We start from the raw sequence: 24,291 nt of genomic DNA, 5'->3' as shown, positions 1-24,291 counted from the left end.
GAGATGTACTTTAGATAGCCACAAAGGTGAAAGGAAAATGGTAAGAAAAAATAGTTCTTGAAAACAGCAGCTAAGAGAGCTGAATCTCACTATCATACAAAATAGGCAGTCAAAATCATTACAGTGACATTATATATTGATTGTATCTGTGTGGTGAAGATGTAGAAGCTGGAAAAGAGCCACAGGAAGGAAGCAGTTCTCTTTTCACCATGTGAGTCTCAGGGACCGAAGTCAGGGAGCCATGGTAGCAAGTGCCTTTACTACCTGAGCCACTTCATCAGCTCTTTTTAATTTTATTTAAAGATAGTCCCTCTATATTACCCTGGCTAGTCTGGAACTCATTACATAGTCCAGGCTGGCCCTGAACTCAGATCCATTTGCCTCTGCCCCTAGAGTGCTGTAACAGAAGAAAACCTTGGGAAAAACTAGTTAAGAGCAACATACCATCAGAGTGTTTTAGCCAAGATCTATGTCCCATGGTAACAGCATGCTGATAATGGGACACACCATGTAAGGGACATGCAGAAATTTTATGTGGTAGTAGAGAAGACGGTTCCCCGTAGGCTCGGGCATTTGGACACTTCGTCTCCAGATGTCATGTCTGGGGTTTGAGGTATAACCTTGCTGGAGGGCATGTCACTGGGGCAGGCTTCAAGCGACTGTTCTTGCTGTACTTCAGTCCCTTCTGCTTGTGCGTGAGATGTGACTAGCTTCCTGTTCCAGCTACCATACCTGTCTGCTGCCATGCTTCTCCAGCACAGTCAAACTCATCCCCCGGAAACTTCAGGAAAAACTCTTCCTTCAGTAGGCTGCCTTGGTGCTAGAATTTTATCATAGCAACAGAAAGATAACTGCTATCTTAGACACTTTTCTCTAAAGTTATTCCAAAATATAAATTTACCAAAGAAGAGACACAATGAACAGTTTGTCTTCTTTATTCCACTATGCGTAACTACTTTGTAGGTTCAGAAAATCAGAAAACATCTGCTGCCAGGGTGTGCTATCCCGTCTCCTAATGTAGGCTGCTGGTGCTAAACGTAGATGTGTTTGGGTTCACAGTAGAAGTGGGAAACTCTTAAGATGTAGCAAGGGGACACTGGCCTACACTAGCACACGAGGAGGTCCTGGACCACTGTCGCGAGTACATTAAGTGCTGTGGTCTGACATAGATGTCTCTAGCATCATGTCACTTTCATTCATTTCAATTTCAAAAGTTTCTTCCAGGGAAGGCCTGGAATCTGGCGTTTTATTGGAGTTTTCCAGAGGTGCAGCCCCTGCTTCCTCTGTGCTCTGTTTTTCTCCTTCAAAGTCCCGGAAGTCCCATGGGGGTGAAATAATGTTTTTTAGTGTCTTCATTGTATGCACATCAAAGTCATAGCATTTTAATTTGTCCTTAATGTCTGCTCCTAAAAAGAAACATCATAATTAGAAAACAAGAAATTCTATTATTAATAGTCAAGAGTACACAGAGAAACCCTGTCTTGGGAACAAAAAAAAGCGATTTTTCTTCTCCTTTTTTTTTAATCTTCCAACATTTTCAAAGGAGTCGCTAAGTTTTCAAAGCACATGCAATCATGGTTCCTACATGGCTCCACAGCTAAGTGTTCCCAAAGCTTGAATACTAGTGTCTCTTAAACCATGTTGGGTACAGTCAGTAATTACTATTCATAGAAACTATATGTTTTAAAGCTATATCAACATATATAAAATATTAATATATATTTGGGACAATCTATGATAAATTTGGGTCAGTAACTTCTGACATAACTGAAAATATTATACATTTGGAACTTATAGCTTTCAGGGACAGGTACTTTGTCAGAAATGACATAAACATCCTAAAAATAAAAATGGTGAGTAGTAGTAAGTTATAACTCAGAACTTGAAAGTGTTGAGAAATACCGCAGAGATTTGCAAAGCACACCTGTGCTGTGTCTGTAACGGCAGGCTCGGGGAATAACTTAAAGAACATGGACAGTAACACCCTCTAAGCTCGGGGCCCAGATGGGGTAAAGGGGGGGGGGGGGAAGCCAGCAAACACGAGCATTTTCTCCCTGGGTTATGGCTACCATGAGGTAAGCTCCTCTGTTTCCTCATGTCTTAGACTGGATGGAACTCCTGAAACTGCAAGTCTAAATAAACCCTTTCTGAGTTGTTTCTATCAAGTCACTTTGACACAGTAACAAAAAGTGTGTGTGTGTGTGTGTGTCAGCATCCGTGACCCAAGCCAACCCTCCCTTCCACAGGGATGAACAGAGTATGATGAATGTGATGGACAACTTTCAAGATCTGAACCTCAGCCCTTGTCCTTTAGATCTCTGTACACCACCTACACCATGAAGCCGCCTGGGATGACAACCTTCAGACACCACCCCAGCCCAAGTGCTCCGTCCACTGGTGAGTCTATCAGAGAATCAGCCATATATCTGATGACCAGTCACATGAACCAGAGAGCCCAGGAGAAGAGCACTCAAGTAAGTCAGCCATTTATTCATTCATTCATTCATTCATTCATTCATTCAAGTTTTCCGAGGCAGGGTTTCTCTGTGTAGCCTTGGCTGTCCTGGACTCACTTGTAGACTAGGCTGGCGTTAAACTCAGAGATCCGTCTGCCTCTGCCTCCCAAGCTCAACTCAGCCATTTATTACTGTTGATAAATCCAGAGTAGCCTGTCGCTCAACAATATTTAACTGGTTACCAATGTAACACACTGAATGGTTTCCCAGGCTTTACTCATTTCTGACGCTAATATAATCAAAAACACAGAAGTATCAGTTGTTCTACTAGTTAAGGCTGGCAAGAGGCTCTGGTTAAAAAGCACCAGCTGTTTGGAAGATGCACGGTGGCCTCCTATGCCAAATGTCAGCTCCATTCCGAGGTAAGAGATGTTGAATGCCTTCAATGTGCTTCCTACTACAAGACAGACAGACATACAGACAGACAGACACACACAGACACACACACACACACCACACACACACTCCAGAAGTGGAGTTTGAGCCTGTATATATAGCCCAAGCTAGCCTATGGTCCTCCTGTTTCTGCAAGCCAAGTGGTAGGGTACAAACATGTACTACACTTCAGCATCTTTGCACACTTTTCTTGCAGGATTTTATTTTTATTTTTTTTATTCTAGGCATGGGCTTTCTGGTATTCTATGTTGTGAGTCATTTCTTCCAGTTAGTGGCATGCCTTTCTCTTTCTCTTTCTTTTCCTTTTCTTTCCTTCCTTCCTTTCTCTCTCTCTCTTTCTTCTTTATCCATCCATCTTTCTTTCTTTCTTTCTTTCTTTCTTTCTTTCTTTCTTTCTTTCTTTCTTTCTGAGAGAGGGTTTCTCTGTGTGTAGCCTTGCCTGTCCCAGACTCGCTTTGTAGACCAGATTGGCCTCAAACTCACAGTAATTCCCTTGACTCTGCCTCACGAGTGCTGGGATTAAAGGCGTGCACCACCGTGCCTGGCTATGCCTTTCATTCTTATTATGGTATTTTCAGTTCATCATTTTATTAAAGCGCAATTTATCATTCCCCTACTCTATGTTTATATAGGGCCAAGTCTTTAAAGTCTTAAAACTTTTTATCTCCGCACCATCTCTCCAGCCCCTAGCTCTGGTCCAGATCTTAACATTTAACCTCAATGTACTCTCCTGATCTCACAATATTTGCTCTTAAAGTGGCCAAGTACAGCAACTGTACCTAAAATCATCCTACTAGTTATCATTGTAAAAGTATTTCAAAATTCTGTAAATTACTATTACATAAAGGAAGGCATATCTTCCACTAAAATACAGATTATTATATTGTACTCTCTATTATAAAATAAAGGGGATAAAGTCATTCATTTGCTTTAGAGAAACATCTCTATGATTTCCTCTTCTACCACATTTCATAAGTGTTCTATGTACAACAAGTACTCCACTTGAAATGTATCACTAATGCATATTGTATTATTCTAACAAATTAGTTTCTTAAATTCAAAACACTGGATAAGATTTCAAGAGACCAGAGACAGAGTATACCACACTCCTAGGAGAACAATGTAACCTTACCAATATAAGCTTCAGAGTCACCAATGTACATTTCAATGCAGTGACCAAGCATCGTAACAGAAAACGTGTCATCTCGCCTAAGACCAAGAGCCTGCCAAAAAAGACCAAGCGTGGTTATTAAAATACTGTTCCTTCCCTTTTGTGTTAGAAAATATTTTCACAAAGCATCCTATGGAGTCCAGCATAGGTTAGCCGAGGTACCGGTGCGTGGGTAGCTATCAGATTGGGCATGAACTGATCACTGCTAACAACAGGCGAGGGTCAGGGGTGTTTATCACACCCTTTCTCTCTTGTCCCTGAGTCTGCCCCAGCACATTAAAAGTTGTCTCCAGAGTTCTGTGAATCTTGTGCATTAACTGAATTAAAGATCAGTTAACTTACATTATTTTTCAAATGTATACATTTCAAAGATCATCTAAGACCAGAAAACGTCCTCTGGTTAAGCCCACCAGCTCAGTATTCCTATAAACACAGGACTAACTTTAGGACTTCACATAACTTGCAAGTTGCTCATTAATTCTTGAAGACTAGTTACAAACCTATTACAGCAATGAATTTATTTCTTAAATATTACATTGCCTCATATATTAGCTGTCTCTCCAAATATCACTGGTGAACTGAGCCTGTGGCCCACATGTTCTCAAATTCTAACGTTTCTAAACCTATGGTGTCTTACAGATGGTGGTATCCTGACGCTGCTGTAGCAAGGAGCCGCTGTAAATGGCTGTCGTGTCTGTGAAGGTGCACCCAGCGGTCAGGGGAGGGGAAAGAGCACGTGAAGACTATGGAAAGGTAATCTATGAATTGTAGTGGTTGGCTAAAACCTTTTATCGATACACCAGCAATCTGAGAGGGTTTTACAAGATTTGCAAGGCAGGTATCTGCAGCTTGTAAAACGCAGACTCAAGAACAGCTACGTGTGCTGCCTCCGGGATACTATATAAGGAAGAGAGCGACGCCGGCTGCCCATGCTGGAAACTGTAACCACTTCCTTCTAGTTTTTAATGCATATACTAGAGTGCGAATAAAAAATTAAAGTCTAGGTACAGACGAGTACAAAAACTATGATGGGAGATGATGATGATAAAGTTCAGATGCTAATCTTCCTCGCTTTGTGGTGCCTGTGCTTATGTGCTAAGGCTAACTCATCACTTTCCTGTCTTTATGTTCTCTCTTACGGACCTTCGATGACCTACCGCAAGTTCCAAATCTTAGCTTTCAGGAAATAAGGTATGTGAACTAAGAAGGATTCTTTGTTGTGATATCTACAGAGGAAACACACAGTTAACAATACACATCCTAAGAAGGAAGACAGGAAGGAGTCCACAGAGGATGTCACTGCAAATGGGAATTTCTGCTCTTCTTGCCTGGTCAACATCCACATAGAACTGAGTCACAAATACCTCAGTGAATATGCAGGACAGTCTCAGGTTTACTTCTAATTTGATGAATACTACACACTATGCATAATTTCTTTGCAGAGAAAAGAATAAACACGGGGTTACTGAAGAAGTTTAAACCTGTAAATAAGTAAAATGTGGCCTACAAAAGATCTTTTTAAAACAAGAAGCACATATTAACCAGACTTAGAGTGAAGCTTAGGCAAAATACATACTGTGTGGAAATAGTCCACAGCGTTTTCAAAGTTGCCCATCAGACTATGGATATACCCGATGGCAGAATAGGTGGATGCATTCTGAGGGATTAGCACCAGTGCCTGCCTGTGGTAATCCAAGGCCTCGGCATACTTCCTGTTGGAAGAAGACACAGGTTATATAACAGAGGAGAGGGAAGGACAACAATTATTGGATATAATGAAAGTGCTAATTATTAAGAAACTTTTAGTAGTTTTGTGAATCCCCAAGGCTTTCCTCAGAGATATAGTCAACACTATTAACTATCTGATAGTTACTTTTATAGATTTCAATATCCTGATGCATTTTCCAGTTGAGAATGGTGCCACATGCCTTTAATCCTAGGCCTTAACAGGCAGAGTGGGCAGATCTCTTGAGTTTGAGGCCAGCCTAGTCTACATAGCAAGTTCCAGGCCAGCCAAGGCTACTTAGTGAGACTGTCTCAAAAACAAAACAGAACATAGATTTATTTATTTCCTGGCATGTCCCTTAGCTAGATGAGGAACTCCAGCATGAAATGCTGTCCTCTGTTCCATCTGAGGGAACACTAGCCAGAAACTCCCCGACTCCCAGCCTGGCCTCATAACACACCATTTTTCCTGTGACATATAAATAACTTTTTTAAATCAAGGACCGTTGAAAGCAACCAAAGAGTTTTGCCATACATAATTACTTAGAATAGCATTTCTCAAAGTTCCTGAAATGTTTGCTCTATACAAATCTTTTGTGAAAAGGTTTCAGACTCAGTTAAAATCTGGTTAATATTACAGCTTTAACATATAGTCAAGACTCAAAGAAATTCTTCAACAGAATGTTCTCCTGTGCTCCCCCAACGCCCATCAATGTATTTCAGCTACTTAAAAAAAAAAATTATTTATACAGTATTTTGCCTGCATGTATGCCAGCAGGCTACAAGAGAGCATCAGTTCACATTATAGATGGTTTTGAGACACCATGTGGTTGCTGGGAATTGAACTCAAGACCTTTGGAAGAACAGCCAGTGCTCTTAACCTTTGAGCCATCTCTACTGCCCCCATATTTCAGTTACTTATAAGCTGTAAAATTATTTTGTACTACATAAGCGGTATTTATGTAATACCTTTTAAAAAACTATTTTTGTTCGTGTGTTTTTTGAGGCAGAGTTTTACTCTTTAGTGCAGGCTGACCTTAAACTTGCAGCAATCGTCCTGTCTCTGCACCCCAAGTCCTGAGGACTACCTCAGTGTGGGTATACTCAGCACTCTCAGCAAATCCACGAACTTCTGAATAATCTAGACTTCCTAAGATTTAGCGCCTCTCCCCATGCTTGAGACAGGGTCTCATGTATTGCAGATTGGCCCCCACCTCACAATGTAGCCATGATGACCTGAATGTGCTGCCTCTACCTACTGAATACTGGGATTATCAACATAGATGTGCCACCATGTCTGGTTTAATTAGTGCTGGGGAGCAAACCCAGGGCTTCTTGCACACGAGGCAAGTACTTTATCAACTGAAGTCCATCTCCAGGCAAATAACCCATTTGTAACTGTCACCTGTTTATTATGCCATGGAACTTCTGGGGAAATCAATTTTGAATACTAAAGTTTTTTAATATATGGGAGGAGAAAAAAGCCATAGCTATTATACTTCTCAATGTTTCTAAAATAAAAGTAAACCAGTAGAAATAGGAAAACCAAGGATGTTGGTGTTTGTTGTGTATGAGCAGCCAAGTCTGGGGACTAGAGGACATCACGAAATAAAACACAGAAAGGCTATTCAAAATAAACTGAGTCACAAAGAATGTAACCGGAAGTGCTCTACTTCACTTACTTAAGTTTTCTGCAGACATGCCCCAAGTTGTTCAACAAAGGTTCCCATTTGTCAACTGTCACCTAAAACACAGCAATATCAAGCTCACATCACTCTCCAGCCTGGTTTGTTTGCAGTGAATCATTTCACATCCTGCAACCTGCAAGCTGGGATCTTCCACAGCAGAGGCAGGAGTTACTAGTTCATCCAATTGTTTTCCCTACTACAGGAGACTTGTAAGCACTCAACTGTAATTAGCACAATTTCTCAGAGTCCATCCATTCCAAAGAAACTGCCGCCTACAGCTTGACTGGAAACCCTGATCTTTACGGCACCCGCCTCCTAACTACTTCTATGGAGGAATGCTACAAGCACTCTCGACGCAGCATACCTTATCAGCTTATCTTTCCTTAGTCATTCTGGCTCTCCAACTCACCCCAAATGTCCAAGCCAACTGCTGGGGGGAGCAGAATACCCTGCTTTTCTAAGACTCCCCAGAGCTTCATCAGTTGACCTGGCAGGCACAACTCCAACCCTGTAAACCATGGCTCTCCAAGTCTGGCCTGAGCACCTATCCTACAAAATGCTGTCTTCTTCAGAAACTACTCACTTCCCCGCTCCCAGCCTAAGTTCTGAGCTCTCTGTAACACCATTTTCAAGGTTTTTCATAACCCACTTAACCTTCCTGCTCCACTTCCTGATATCTTCTGAAATGTCAAATTCCAAACACAATGAATCAGCTCCCATTTTTTCAAATGCCATTTCTGCCCCTCAAAAACCTTGTTCCTTTTTTCTGTCTCGCTAATGTCTGCTTACTAAGGATGGGGTGTGTGACAAAACCTTTCCTGGCCACTGTCATTTATGGGTGAAGAACCCTTGCACGTGCTATCTTCCTGTCCTCGACCATACTGCATCATTGCTGCAAATACCCTACTTGCGTTTCCCAGTGGATCTGAGGGTAGGAGATGTGGAACCCTTCTTACTGTATCTGATGCCTAGCTCTGTGCTCATGGCTGGACACATGCTAAGCTAATAAACAGGAACTTGGGTCACCTTTTCTAACAAAATCCTTCAGAGATTCACAGGCATCAGGGTTTCTCTTTAGCTAGTTTGACATATGCTGCAGTTTCTTACTAAAGTAAGAGTCTTTTCCTTTCTTAGAACTTTTAATTGGCATTCTGATACTTCAGTAGTATTATGCATTAAATACTAAATATGCTTTCATATTTGAGTATTTGTAAAATTTCAAATTGCCCATGAATGAAAAATATTTTTAGGAATAACTCAGAAATGTGCTTCTCCAACTTTCCTGTGCATGACTGCAGCTTTTACTCCATAGATTTTCTTGTTTTGTTTTTCAAAACAGGGTTTCTCTGTTTAGCCTTGGCTGTCCTGGAATCACTTTGTACACCAGGCTGGCCCTCGAACTCACAGAGATCCACCTCCCTCTGCCTCTGCCTCTGCCTCTCGAGTGCTGGGATTAAAGGCGTGTGCCACCACACCCGGCTGACTCAATAGATCTTAGGGCTGTGTCTGTAATCAGGCTTCAGGTGCTGCTACCGAACAGCAAGATACTCAATTGTCTCAAGGATGGACTGTGGTGAGTGGCAACCCTACTTTGACAGAAGCACTAGCATTATTCAGAACTACCTAAAACTTAGCTGAGGAAAAAAAATGCTCTATAGACATACGTGTGGAACACACAGAAATATGTTTGTAAGTTCAAATGGTAAACAACAATGGACCAAAGTAAGCAGCGCTCTAATCTATGGGGGCAGGCAGGTTGTCCGTAATGGAGCCCTACGAAACTGTGTCTGTCAGAGAGAGAGAAACAAATACAAGGAAGGGAGCCATGAGCTTAAGTGTAAAACCAGGGTGTGAACTCAGCACAGAATACGATAGGCATCGGCTAAGCAGCTAGGAATCAGAAGAGCAGCCACACACAGATCTGAGCTACACATGCTAATACTTCACATTAATATGTATGAGTAATACTAGTGCATATACCGCCTTGCCAGGTAGAGAGTGAGCTCACTAGCACTAAGTCCTGAAAACAACAGTGACACCTAGCTCTACAGAGGTGGGTCTCCTGCCACATTGCTTGTTTTACTGAGCAAAAGATGAGTCTGTTTGAAGTCCTAGAGAAGCAGTGTCAAATAAGCGACTAATATTTCGACTAGCTACCAGAAATTGTTTTAAAAAAACACCTTATGTGCTTTGATTGTTGCCCATGTCACACCCAGTAAATGCTCTTTCATCAGAACTGAGATCATGTTTTCTATATATAAAAATCAACAGATTAGCATAACATTGTCAAACTATTATGGCAACTATTAGGCTGTTATCTCCTCAGAGAAAGCCTGCATTTTCCACAGCCAACATTAAACACGCTCAGCAGTGTCTGTGTGTGCATGTACAGATATTACATACAATACCTCATTCCCAATTGCTTTAATTTTTTCCAAAGCATCGAGAAACCACTTTTCTGCTGTTTTCCATCTAGAATAGAGGAGGGAAGAGGTTAGCAGTTATTTAAAATTTGCAGGGATGAAGAGAAAAACTTGAGTATTTCTAGTAGTACTAAAATAACATGGGAACTGCTAAAAATAATTGATTCAGATTATGCTATAAGTGAAAACAAAGGATAGTGACATATATACATGAAAATGCCATAATGAAACTCATTACTTTATATGATAACTCAAAAAAAGTTTACTGTAAAAGAAACAAGAACAAAAATTGAGCCAGACAAATAGCTAACCTTATGACATTATAATACTCAGGCTCAGAATTTAGGGAGAGTCAGTCCTCTTGGTTAGTGGTGTTCAAACTCCCGTGCATGTGTGGCCACAACATGTCACCATGGTTAACCTTGTCTAACAGTCCCTGTCAGCTCCCTGACACCAAGCCTAGAGCAGCACACGTGCTCTCCTAATGTTCAGTACTGCATGCATCCTCTTGGACGAACATGATGGCTACTTATGTTTCACCAAAAACAGCACTAGGTTGAAATTACTTTAGAGAGTATAGTTACCAACAAAAAGTACACACACTGTGAAGCTACAGCACTAAAAAGACCACTAGGAAGAACACTGGGCACAACTCGGTGCCAGATTAGCCAGGAACGATTCAGGGAACTTGGGCTTCTTTTCATATCTGAACGTGTTAAGATGAAAATCAGCTAAGTGGTGGTGGTGGTGGTGGCGCACACCGTTAATCCCAGCACTTGGGAGGCAGAGGCAGGCAGATCTCTGTGAGTTCGAAGACAACCCAGTCTACAAAGTAAGTCCAGGATAGCCAGGACTAAAAGAGAAACCCTGTCTCAAAAAACAAAACCAAAGATTAAAATCAGTATTGTTTTGGGGGACCAAGTGATTTTTGTTTTGTTTCTTGAGACAGAGTTTCTCTGTGTAGCCCTGGCTACCCTGGACTCGCTTTGTAGAGCAGGCTAGCCTTGAACTCACAGTAATCCTCTTGCCTCTGCCTCCCGAGTGCTAGGATTACAGGCATGTGCCACTACCACACCTGCGCCGCCCCCCCCCCCGCCCCAAGTGATATTTGTAAGCCAAATCACAGAGAAAGTACATGTAAATTTTGAGGAGGAACTACATTAAGATGTTATTACCTACACCCAAAGTTCCATGGGGCTGGAGAATTGGCTCAGCAGTTAAGAGCACTTGTTTCTATTATAGAGGACCCAGGTTTGATTCCTAGAACCCACAAGGTGACTCACAACCATCTTGTATCCCCGACCTCCATATCCATACCTACAAGCAGGCGAAACACTCAAACACATAAAATAGTATGTAACCTATATAACCTAAATGAATTTTTTAAAAGATTTATTTTATGTGTCTTAAGTGTTTTGCCTGAAATGTATGTATGTATGTATGTAGATATGCATGCATGTATGCACATATGCATGTGCACGATATGTATACCTGCAGAGGTCAGAAGAAGGCACTGGATGCCTTGGAACTGGCATTTAAAACGTTATGAGGCCCTGTGTGGATGCTAGGGATGGAGCCCTGGTCCTCTGCAAAGGCAACCACGTTTTTATCTGCTGGGCGCCTCTCCAGCCCTCATAACTTAAACTTTAGGACACAGACAACACTGTCTCTGTGCTTACTTTGGGTATTATATAGTGCAGCATATAGTTTTCTCCTCCCCCAGATGTTCAAGGCTACAGAAAAGCATTACTATAGCCAAAGTAAAGGTGATCACACTACAAGGTTTAATTTTTTGTCCCGCCAATAGTTAACCACAGGATATTTTTATTTCAAAATGTGAAAACCTTTCTCAAATTGTGAGTCTAACATCTAATTGACAAAGAAGACTTTGCCTAGGCTACATGGTGGGTATGGAGTTTGTGGCAGCCCATATTCAAGGAGGACCACAACATGGCTTAGGGTTTTATGGGACTCTGTGATGAGAATTTCTACTTTTGAATTCATTCCTGCCTCCTATAAGAATACATCAAAAAATAAAAATTAATTTCTTTTTTCCTCTTTTTTTATTTAATTAATTTATTCAATTACATCTCAATTGTTTTCCCCTCACTTGTATGAATGAATTTATTTTTATAAAATAAAAATCCAATGAAGAGCAGCTCTGGTCAGTAGAGCCCATACAAGGGCTGACACCCTCTAGTACTTACTCTCCATTCTGAAAGGCGACCACTCCAACCTCATGGATGACAAAGGGGTCTTCTGGGGCAATGCTCAGAGCTTGGCCAAAGAATCGCTCAGCCAGTTTAGAGTTATTGGTCAAACCGTACTCTAATCCAATATAGAGCATTGGCAAGTGACACCTGAAAACATTTGAAATGCAAGAGAAATTTATCAGTTTTAGATCTCATCACTTACTTTTCTGTAACTCTAAAGTACAGTTCAAACAGAAGAAAGTGGTCAGCAGAAACCGTCCTAGCAGAAGATGAGACACAGGACTTAAAAGACACCACCTTAATTATGCTAGCTTACTATCCAAAGAACTAAAGAAACTAAGTTTACACTTAGTGAAGAGTATAAGCATAATCTTCATCAGAGAACAGCAATTAAAAAAAGAAAACTAATTAATTAATTTTGTATGTGTATGTGACTGAGTGCATTTTGTGTGCAGGAGCCTGTGAAGGCCAAAAACAGATATCAGATTCCCCAACACTAGAGTTTCAGGCAGCTGTATGTGGGTACTGGAAACTGAACCTGGGTCTCTGCAAGAGAAAATAAGTGTTCTTAACTGTTGAGCCATCTCTTCAGGGCTAACACATTTGGAATTGAAGAGCACAATACATGAAATAAAAAACCTTTGCTAGAAGGGGTTACAGGCATAAATAGGAAGACGCAGCTGTGAGAACAATGCATAACAGAGTCCGTCAGCAGGAGATCTACTGAGGAAAACTGAAGCAAGTCCCTTAAGTGGGAATATAAGGACACTGACGGTAACTTGTAACTACATGGAAAAGTAAGTTTAGAGTCTGGTAAAAGTAACTAAAGTGTAAATGTAAGGCAGTATAAATGTAATTTTGCTTGCAACTCTTTAAAAGACAACTGAGAAGAACTAATTAAACCATGATAATGGTATGAGGTATATCTTGAAGGACAATAAGAATACAAAGAAGATAGGTAGGAAAGGAGTGAAAGTGAAATATTAATTGAAACTAAAATGCTTTAAGTCACTGAGAAGTGACTATTACCAAACAATAAAACTCAAATGAACTAAAATACACACTGTAAAATACTGAACACAAAAGAAAGCAGCAATGAGAAATAGAGAAACAAAGACATCACAGGAAGAAAATGAACAAAATGGATGAAATAAGTTCTATCTTACCAGTAACCATATTACATGTAAATGTTTTTTTTTTTTTAAATCATTTTGTTGTATTTGTTTACACGAGACATACTTCAATTCAAAGACTACAAGGGACACAGCTCCCTAACTCCTATTCGGTTTCACATAACTACAAGTAAGGTGAAGCTGAAAGGATGGGAGAGTAACGCATTTGAGCTGGTGTGACCACACACAGGTACAGTGGACTCTTAGACAACCTCGTTACCAGAGACAAGGTGGGACTTTTGTAGTGACACATGACTCAGAGCATCAAGAAGATACAATAATTACACCTCACCTAAGAACTAGCAGACTCAGAACACATAAAGCAAAAACTGTTGGAAAATTAGAGGAAGAAACAGTTAACATCAGCACTGCAATTACAATACTGACAAAACCTCAGAACCAGGAAATAGTCCTTAGCACAACCAAGATAGATCAAAGCACTCTTGGTAACAGATGAGAGGTCTCCATTTTCTATGAATCCTTCCACTCTTCATGAGCGTGTAAAAAAGCTTGTACTCAGCTCCCTCACTCTCTACTTCTTTCTTGCAGTGACTGGAAGAGGGTCACATTGACTCCTTTCTCTCCATTGTCACAGTTATTTTATAAACACAAGTGGTCACTTAAAAGACATGTGTGAGTTTTGTTTAATTCAGGACTAGTAATCCAAAGAGAAACTCCCTTCACTTTGAAAGCAGAAGCCCGCCCCTGGCAGTTAGTCTAGCTGATGTGCCATACCCTTTCATCAGCTGTGCTGCTGTGAAATAAGCAGCCATTGCTTGGTCGTGCTCACTCTCCACAGCAAACGAGTGCCCATAGGCTATCCAGGCAGGCCCATACGTCTTCTCCAACGTGGTAGCTTTGCTGAAACAAAAGCAATATTCAAGCAATGTATTCATTCTTCAACCTTTAGTTTTATATAAGTACATGGCATTAAAAACATTACTAAGATCAACTGAATAAGCTTCTAACAAACATACAATTGTTAATAAAGCAGAACCAAGACAATATATAGATTTTAAGAAACTTCAGGAGTCCTATGGTATTTAGATAGAGTAATGTAGCCAAAACCATTAACATCTGTATGCAATTTACAAATACTATTTACTTAGCAGCCCACTCTCACCCAGGGAGTGACATTGGTGGCATAAATGGCCACATGACGTGGGCCCCTTAGTGCACGCTTCCTAACAACCTGCATTGAAACTGGAAACCACAGCATAACCTTACAGGAGCCAACTTATTCAATGGTCACACTGAGGTACCCTAACCTCATTCAGAGTTTAATGTATTTTCTATTAGCAAAAGCTAAAGGGTGACAGTGTAAAAGAAAGCTGCCCTTCCACACTGCATTATTGTTTCCTATTCTCATTTACAAGTAAAAGAGCATAACCTAAAGACTGGTACTCCAAGGAGTACAAAGCCCGTACCAGTGCTTTATCTCTGCTCACAGCATCTTAATGAACAGTTACACAGATAAACTACTGAAGCGAGCAGAACCTGCTAAAAGGAGCACTCATTCCTTTATGCTACGTTTACAGCACCTACTGCTCAGTGCATTAAATAAAGCATATTAGAAGAACTCTTCTCATAGTTCACCTCGTAGCAAAGAAGAAAACAAATTCATACCTGAGGTATCTTCTGGCATGTTCATTTTTATGACCAACCATGAGATAGTAACATCCCACCGCAAACCAAGATACCTAAAAAGTCCAATATTTACTATAACCAAAGACACTTAACCTTGAACTGGAACCTAAGCGTGGGTTAGACAGTCCCAGCTCGTATGTTTCAGTCTGAATTAGGGCTCCCTGAGATTACACACACATACTGAGGTCCTGTGTGAGAGCAGATACCAGGTGGTGGCCACTGAGGACAAGGCTCCTAATCACACCTGCCTGGGTTCTTGCTTGGCCTTGGCTCTCCCTTGCTTTCTAGGCAGTTTTAGGTAGCTGGAGTCTCCTCTACTGGCTTCAGCTGAGCTAGAGATTCAGTCCCTGCTCACTAACATTCGTCTGTAAGGACCAAGTTCTTGATCCTATTTTCCACTCCTAGTGCTCTAGCTGTAAGCTCAGCCTGGTTGCTTACACGTGCACACAAGCAGCCGTGGAACAGTTCTATTCTCAGGAAAGGGAGCCACGACTCCCTCGGGGTTCTGTGCTCCTGGAGAGCAGTGTATTAGAGGAGCGTGCACACGTCTATAACCAGAGAGAAAGGGTTTAGTCAAAGTTACTGCTTTAGTGTAAGTAAAAACCACTTCATAGGACGGACATTAAAGCTGCTGTTATCGCTGGCACTAGATGAGTCTGCCTCAATGCTTTAACATAAAACATGATTTGCTTAAACTCAGAAACATAAGCTACTGTCTACATACTAGAAAAATATTTTCTTAAAGTTCAGATAAGGAAAAAGAGAAATTGTATTACTTACAGGATTACTCGGATATAAATCCACCAACTTGTGAGAAAGATAGAAAAGTTCTATTTTGGAAAAAAGGAAAAAATGTATTTGATATCAGTAATTTAGGTTGCAGACTGACTTTCCACCCATGAAACCATTTGCACACAATAACCTCATACCTTCCTCCCCTCTAGGAACAGATCCCCCGGTACACACCCTTCCTCGGTCCCAACAGTGGGCACTAAGCACTGGCTGAAGAACTACATGGATTAAGGGTATACGGGCCACACAGCACAGACAGCTGTCCAGAGACCCTTCTACAGCACCCATCTGAGAGCCCTGCGCATCTCATGCCACAGGTGGGATGCAGTGAAGTAGTCACTTTGGCCATACTTTCATTTTTATCACACAAATGGTATCTACATTCTGGATTCAGATCTGTGCTTCCCGGAGCACAGTGTTACAGACCCCCAGGGCACAGAGCTCAGCGACAGAGTCACTATCCAGTTCCCAAAGGCCCAGGGACAAATATGCTGCCTGGCAAAGTAGACATTTCTCAACGTTAAAACATGGGGAACACAAGCAAAACATCCACTCCATTCCAATGTCTAAATATTGACTTATCTGTTTTCCTATAGTAAGTTTATACTAAAAAAAAAACGAGGGGGTGGGGGGAGACAGTCAAAATTGACATATAAGTGCTCACCGTTTGCTTTGTTCAGCTCCACAAGAGTTCCTATGTGCACAGGTAAGCAGTTTGCATGGAAAGGGTCTTTCTCCATCACTCTGAAAGTTAAAGCAACACATCACTACCTAGAAGGCAGTGTGACTGCAGTCCTCATCACCCACCGTGCTCACTCATTGCCCATCACACACGACGCTGTAACCCTAACCCTAACCCTTTACTTTGGTTAAAGAAATGCTTAGTTTACAGGAAACAGAAGCCCCCAGGCCTCACAGTGCGTAAGTCTGTCCAATATTCTGGGCCTTAAGAGGCTGAGGCAGAAATCTCACAAGTTCAAAGCCAGCTTGGACAACTAAGTAAGACCCTGTCTCAGAATAAAGAGAGTTGGGGGTGTAGCTAAGGAGAGAACACCTGCCTAGAGTGTACAGGTCTGATCTCCAGTACCACAAAAATGAAGTAAGCATAAGTAAAAAAACTGGTTTAGTTGAAAAGAATAAAAGTAAGCTTTAGCCTCTTCATTTACTTTAAATTTAACAGAATTTTCATATATAATCCACCTAGTTAAAAGGATAAAAAGTATAAGCTTCTAAATAGATAAGTATTTACTAAAATTTTTGTGATTAAAAAAAGAAAAGCCAGGTGTGATAGTATACACCTTAATCCCAGCACTCAGGAGGCAGAGACAGGGGGATCCCTGAGTTCAAGGCCAGCCTGGTCTATAGAGCAAGTTCTAGGACAGCTAAGCTATACAGAGAAACCCTGTCTCAAAAAACAAAAACCAACCAAACAACCCCCCATCCAAAGCTCCACAAACTCTATGAAATGTAATCCAGCTGAGATGGCTGAAGAGATACAGTAGAAAGCTGGTATGTGCAGGAGATGGTTTAGCTTGTGATCGTGTAAGACAGAGCACCTGGGGTCAGAGGTCGGAGGACTGTATTAGATTCAATGGTAACAAATTATGAGTTTTATAAAAGTATGGGCCCAAATGGTATTTTCAAACTATCATCTCTTGGGTAACATGGACTGCTTCCACCTTTGCTTTGTCACTGCTTGTTTTATGTATAAATTCTCTGTTCCAGTATAATAAGCCCAGGGAACTGTCATTCCCGAGTCAGCAGGTGGGAAGATGGACATGTAGATTCTTCCCAACTGTGTGTCTGTACAGATCAGTAACTTTGTGTCTGTCATGTGCTCTTTAATACACCAACCTGCTCAACAGTCTACAAATGGTAAAGGTGACCATCACCAATTCACAAAAGACTGTCAGAGAATATACCTGTGAATTAGACAGCTGTGGACTGAGCCACACATTCTGACACAAAAACTGAGCATACTTACGCAGAAGTCAGTTTGTAGCACATCTTAAAATCACAGTTATAATAGTGTCTCTCAGCTAAAGACACTACCACATCCAGATTCTCTTGCAAGCCGTCTACTGACTCGGGAATGACAGTTTCACTGGGTTTATTATACTGAAACAGAGAAATTCATACATAAGATAAGCAATAACATCTTTCACCTAAGAGGTGAAGACATTACACGAGATGCACACGAGCATCTGAAAACAGTTAACTTCAGTTCTATTAGTCCCCCTTTTGGTAAGTTTTCCTTCTCAATTTCATCACAGAGTTCTATACTAGCAAGTATGTCACAAAGGAATTTGGAAGATAGAACTTAAGCAGCATTTTCATGTATTTATATAATCTAACTTTGTGGGACATGCTACAATAATAAAGTTTGTACTGGGGCTGGACACAATGCACCCACTGTGCAAACATGCGGCCTGCATTCCAGGCCCCAGCACTCATGTAAAAGCTGCACATGGCCACAGGCCTGTAATCAGGTGGCTGCTGGTGGTTCACTGACCAGCTACTATAGGCAAAAGAGCACAGTTCAGTGAGAGGATCCGTGGAAAAGTGACCGAGAAAAACATACTGACGTTAGCTGTGGCCCCCACATACCCACTGATGTGTGGGCGAGAGCACATATATACCACACACATATACGAAGTAACTAATACAGAAAAAAGGCCAGCGTTAAGGAAAGATGTAAGATATTTACACAGAAGAAATGTTAGCTCAGGTTTTCCTCACCTTTTTTAATTTGTTCTCGAATACAAATCGTAGCAATTCTTGTTCTTCAGCACAGAGCTTGCTAAGAGGCAGTGAGTCAAGAAGTTCTTTTTCTTAAAAATGTTAAGAAAAAAATAATAAAGTCTTCAAGATATTCATGGGGAAACAGCAATTGAAAACACTCTTCTATGGTCCTTTAATCTACAGGGGAAATGAGATCAAAATACAGTAGACAATGCTGACTTTGTGGCCCTGGGAGAGCAGAGCCAGGAGCCTCCAGCTGGTCTCGTCACCAGCTGGGCACAGCCACCACCTTGATGCTGACGTCTGACACAGTGTGGCCCACTCTCTGAGAGGCGGCCAAGCACAGCAGGGGTCAGAGGCTCTTCAGCCTCTACTAGAGCTAGCAGCCGATGTCCCACTCTTCCCTGTCCCACGTTTAAGACAGTCTGTAGACCCTGCAGTGAGGCCAGTGGTTTAAGAAGCACTACTGTGGTATGTCTGTGGATGAGCCCATTACCACAGCAACCCTGATTTCTATGTTCCCTCCAATACCCACTTCACATACCCGGTTAGGGCATCCTAAGTCTCTGGGGTAAGCTAGCGTCACCTGCTCCCAGAGCACAAACTCTAGAAATCATTGACTAACTGCTCTGAAATTGGGAGTTGGAAACAAAGGGATTTAAAGTGTGTAGCTAGGATGAAAATCAATGAATCTTGGTTTACAACTCCCCTCAAAAATCACTTCTCAACAAAACAAAACAAAACAAAACAAAAACACAACTTCACGCCATCGCAACCCCCAAGCCCTAACAGCAAATGACTCTCCATTACACTAATTTCTGATGTGCGTCACATATGAAGACCCTAAGGAACTTAGGAGGCCTGTTAACCTACTGCATACCTGCTCTCAATGCTACAGACTTCAGAAAATAAGCAACAGGGCTGACGCGATGGCTCAGCAGTTAAGAGCACTGGCTGCTCTTTCAGAAGATCCAGGTTCAATTCCCAGCACCCACACGGCAGCTCACAACTATCTGTAATTCTTGTTCCAGAAAATAAGGCAAACTATACAATATTAATCATTCTACACAGCAATTCTCCCCCGCCCCCCCCCCACGAGTTCCCAAACCTTCTTGTGCTGTCAACATGTGGTGCGATGTTAAAAGATCAAAGGCTTCGAAGCAGTAGACGTCAAGCTTGAGCGCCTCCTTGTAGCTGTAGGTGGCCAGCGTGCGGTTGTCCAGGGCGTCGTAGATCTTCCCTCGCAGGAGACAGATGGAACTCTTTATCTGTTGGAAAACGCAACTATTTACACACTAAGTAAAATCACTTTTCAATTGAGATATATAGTATTAGAGCACTGAGAAGTTCTTACTATGTCTGCAGCACCATCTCAACTGCAAAAGCACAGTAAAAATCAACAGATATACACCAGCCAAAGCTTTACTCTCACTAGGCTAGAATCCCAGCACCTGGGAAACTGAGGAAGGAGGATTGTAAGTTCAAGGCCAACCTGGGCAACACAGTAAGTCTGAGGCTAGACTAAAGCTTCTTTCACCTGTCTTTCCTGTACATTGATCATTGATGACTTTTTGTTCCAATGACACTTTGTAACTCAGAGTATGGATTCTAGGCACATCCTCTGATGATAACTTAAGAGTGAGAAGAGAATGTGTAAAATTAGTCTGACACATAAGCCAAATGAGAAGGCCCTGGCGAGTATTGCATCCTGGTCAGATGAGGAGTGGCCTAGGAGAGCCCAGAGATCTGACTTCAAACTCTGGCTCTGACAGTTATATGTGCTTCTGTGTGGTGATTTAATTGGTCTGGGCTTATTTCCTCACTTGTGAAAAAGGGGAAATATAACTTGAATTTGGAACTCTGTAAGGCCTGGAGATTTAGATACCTCTGTAGTGCTGGCTAAAAAGAGTAACAAGAGGCCAGGCGTGGTGGTGCACACCTTTAATCCCAGCACTTGGGAGGCAGAGGCAGGCAGATTGCTGTGAGTTCGAGGCCAGCCTGATCTAAAAAGTGAGTCCAGGACAGCCAAGGCTACACAGAGAAACCTTGTCTCAAAAAAACAAAAATAAAACAAAACAAAACAGTAACAAGGCAAGTTGTTAACCTGAGTATGAGATTATGTTATTGTACTCTGTTTCAATTATGTGGGATTACGAATAATAAAGTCAAACATGCAAATGACGCTATGTGCTATCAAGTAAGTAACAAATTCTTTCCTGTAAACAATCGACGCTAATTAAGATTCCTCTGCCTATGTCCAAAACAGAGAAAGCAGAGAAAGCTGTTTCCAGCCCTGTGTGCAGCTCCAGGCATCAGTGAGGGCTCCGCTCGGCCTACTTCAGTTTAGCAACTGCAGAGGACATTGATATTGTTACAGCTTCAAAGTGACACTCAGTCAGGTATGTCTGAAACATGCTAGCTGTATTACTCACCGAGGACTGTGACGTTTCCCAGTCACTGGAAGGGTCTTTGGAGCCGCTTTCATCCTTCAGGTATTTTTCAAAGAGCCTTCTGTTAATTGGCTCCTCCATATCAAGAATGTCAAGAGCCTGCTGGTGCTCCTTTGCCGCATACTAGGAAGAAAATGAATGTACTAATCGTTACCCATGTCTTCTAGATTTTTAAAGGACAATAAATAGTATATCCATTATTTAAATGTAAATACCTAAAGCACAACTTTCTTTATGCATATCAGCTTTTTGTAAATTAAGAATCAATAATTTACAGAAAACACTACTAAAGAAAAGGATATTCTTTATGACTATGCTTAGTCACCATGCTTCAGCCTCTGGATCAAAAACCGCCCCACATACCTATGAAGGATGCACACTGTTCACATAGTCAAATTCCACCAACAAACTAAGCACACTTACGTGGCATCTAGCTGCAAGGTATCGGCAAGCTTCATACAGCTAGAAAAGAATAAGTCAAAAAGTCAGACACTTTACATGTGTAACATGTACGTGTAATGTGTAAAATAATACACATCTGTATTTAAAAAGAAAATTAAGCAGGAACTGGAGTTTTATACTTTCTCCTCTACAGCTTAGAAACCAAGCAAAGCCCCCATCATCATCAAAGAGACATTAAAGGCACTAAGGATCCAAGAGAAATTGCCTATAGTCCCAATAATGCAGGAGGCTGAGGCAGGAGAACTGCTCTGAGCCCAGGAATTAGAAACCAGACTAAGCAAAACAGTGAGACCTGATCTCAAAACAAGCAAACTGGGCTGTCAGGAGAGCTCAGGAGGTCAAAGTGCTTGCTACAAGGCTGAAGGCCAGAGTCTGATACACACACACACACACACACACACACACACACACACACACACAGTTAGACATACATACACCCACTATATGAACAAGCATATTAAAAAGCAAAAATTTAAACCACACAAAAGCAAAACCACAATATTGAGGGCTTAGAGATCACGTAGGATGGGCAAGTGAAGGCAAAACAATGACTGAGATTTAGACTGAGACCGTTTTTCTTGGGCTGAAGAGATGGCTCAGCAGTTACCAGTGCTTGCTGCTCTTCCAAAGGACCCAAGTTTAGTTCCCATCACCCACAATGGGCACCTCACAACACCTGGAACTTCAGTTCCAAGGAATCCAATGCCCTTTTCTGGTTTCTGGAGGTACCCATACTCACGTGGCACACACACATAAACATATAAATAATTTTTTTTAATATTAAAAAGAAAATCCCTTATCCAGGAGTGGTGGTGCACACCTTTAATCACAGCACCCATGAGGCAGAGAAAAGTGGATCGCTGTGAGTTCAAGGCTAGTTCTGGACTACAAATTGAGTTCCAGGACAGCCATAACTAATATAGGAGAAACCCTGTCTCAAAAAAAAAAAAAAAAAGAAAAGAAAAGAAAAGAAAGAAAGAAAGAAACCAAACCAAACCATTTCTTCACATAAAAACAAAGGGGTGTTCTCTTAAATGTTAACCTAAAAACAGAGCATGCACCTGAAAAAGAACCTACTGTCTTTTGGACAGTTGGGAAACTCTGTAGTTCACACAGTTTCAGTACTTACTTTGTCCAGTTTGCGAGATCGGAGCGCATGGGCTGCTCTGTGATACTGGGCTGTGAGGTAAAGACACTGAGCCAGCCAATAAACATCCTGGGGCTCCTCTATGGGGCAAAATTACACAAGTGGTCAGAGGTTCATGAGGAGATTTCTACAGATTAATTAAGGGAAATAAATTGCATGTCACTCACCATGAGAGAGTGAAGCTACCTTGTCTGCCCAAAACAGAGCACTTTGATACTGTTGCTGCATACAAAAAGCAAACACAGGGTGACTGCCATCGCCCCACAGTTCTGAACAAACGCCTACTAATTCAAACCTATAGAACAAGTCAACTCGCCACAGTAAGTTCTTAAATGTAGCACAAAGCCCACCAACCATCTGTATTTTATATCTCACTATATGAGTTTTAGTTCATTACTGTACAATCTTTATATACACAATTCAAGATAGCACTACCAAAAATGCATCTGCTAGTATCTAAAACAGGAAATAACTTCAGGGATTACTGTGTGGGTCATCTATGTCTCTAGAACATCTGGTACTAACATGTATGTGATAATACTTTCAACAAGCTAAAATGAATCCCAAAGTAGAATTTAATAGAACACTAGATTTAAATATTTCAAATTAAAATCATAACACCTTACCAGTTACTGATTATGGGCAAAGTCACCCCCTATAGCCAAGTCTAACAAAACTTAATCTGACAGTGTCAAGGCATGAATTTGTCGTAATTAGTGCTGATCCCTGGCTCTTACTGTCTTTGCCTCCGTTCCCCAGGATACAGTCAGAACAAGGTTTCGGAACAGGTGGACTCGAGACTCTACTCAGAATAGATGCCCCCAGGCCCACATTATCTGCTCTACATCTCAGTGCCAAAGAAAATAACCACAGCACTAACTGCTTGTTAACACGCAGCCTTCCAGCGAAGTGCAAACATTTGGCCAAATCACTTAGCATCAATTCCGTTTCCCACTTATAGCAAGAACCTAATGACATCACAATGACGTGGAGTCCAGAGACACACCTTTCCCTAATCACTCGCAGCTGTCCACTGGAGGGACGTGCAGGGGCTGCAGACACAGTACTAGGTATTGTTTCAAGTCTTAACCGGAGACAACCTGTTTGCATCATTATTCACACGTATTCAGCCAAATAAGAACCACAACTAATCCTCTCAAAAACATTCTACTGCCCAGCCAGATTCCAAGGCCACGACGCAACCCTCCTACCCGTACCCCGCTTCCACGGTCCGGGCACGTTCTGAGCTATCAGCTGCGCGCTCCCCGCCAGGCCCCACAGCCCCGAAGCCCAGCGTTCGGCCACCCGCCGCGCACCTGGTCCAGGTACTGCCGGACGCGTTTCCGTAGCGGCTCCAGGTTCATGGCCGCGAGGCCAGGTCAGGCACCCGATACCCAATCCTAGCTTCCGCGCGCCCCCAGCTGCCGACGGACTCAAGCCCGCCGACCACCGCCCGGACCAGACCCCGCGCGCCACACGGCACTTCCGTTCCTGACAGGCCCTACCCCGGAAGTCCCCTGCAAAAGCGTCCCCCTCGGGTGTGTGCCCATTCTATTGGTTCCGTGGTAATCCCGGTGCCCGCTCCCTGTTCCCAACACCTTCGCCTACATCTGGGAGGCGGCTCAGGGGAACTAGAGAGGTTCCCGGCCTTCAAGGAGTGAGAGACGCTTTTATGGCTACCTCGCAAACCCGATGTTTTTGAGACCAGGTTTTTCTCTCTGTGGTCCTGGGTGGCCCAGAGCTGGCC

The 24,291-nt window shown here is 42.0% G+C and overlaps 1 protein-coding gene across 2 annotated transcripts; it reads right to left on the bottom strand.

Moving 5' to 3' along the window:
• Positions 1-919: 919 nt before the first annotated feature.
• On the bottom strand, positions 920-24,056 carry Cdc16 (cell division cycle 16). 2 transcript variants are annotated; one of them, XM_051169370.1, is made up of 18 exons: positions 23,861-24,056; positions 22,712-22,766; positions 22,527-22,624; positions 21,359-21,397; positions 20,918-21,058; positions 19,594-19,753; positions 18,483-18,574; positions 17,728-17,861; positions 16,408-16,487; positions 15,732-15,781; positions 14,931-15,004; positions 14,040-14,165; positions 12,127-12,279; positions 9,905-9,968; positions 7,491-7,552; positions 5,660-5,795; positions 4,045-4,135; positions 920-1,406 (listed from the first exon to the last, which is right to left on the bottom strand). In XM_051169370.1, the coding sequence occupies exons 1-18, from the start codon at positions 23,906-23,908 to the stop codon at positions 1,147-1,149; spliced, it is 1,863 nt and encodes a 620-aa protein (XP_051025327.1). In that variant the 5' UTR covers positions 23,909-24,056; the 3' UTR covers positions 920-1,146. The 2 variants fall into 2 exon arrangements, with proteins under 2 accessions (XP_051025327.1, XP_051025328.1); XM_051169371.1 differs by lacking the exon at positions 22,712-22,766 and having other exon boundaries at positions 23,861-24,049.
• Between the last annotated feature and the right edge of the window lie 235 nt (positions 24,057-24,291).

This window comes from Acomys russatus, chromosome 27 (genome assembly GCF_903995435.1).
Source record: "Acomys russatus chromosome 27, mAcoRus1.1, whole genome shotgun sequence".
Taxonomy (NCBI): domain Eukaryota; kingdom Metazoa; phylum Chordata; class Mammalia; order Rodentia; family Muridae; genus Acomys; species Acomys russatus.
This window is presented reverse-complemented; position numbering and strand designations above follow the sequence as displayed.

Excerpts from the sequence above, each read along its gene's own strand:
- Cdc16 (XM_051169370.1), bottom strand. The coding sequence starts at position 23,908 with ATGAACCTGGAGCCGCTACGGAAACGCGTCCGGCAGTACCTGGACCAG. Across the intron at positions 15,005-15,731 it reads ATTTATATCCGAGTAATCCT|GTATCTTGGTTTGCGGTGGG; the intron begins GTAAGTAATACA and ends TGGACTTTTTAG. Across the intron at positions 5,796-7,490 it reads CATGTCTGCAGAAAACTTAA|GAAGTATGCCGAGGCCTTGG; the intron begins GTAAGTGAAGTA and ends TTCTTCCAACAG.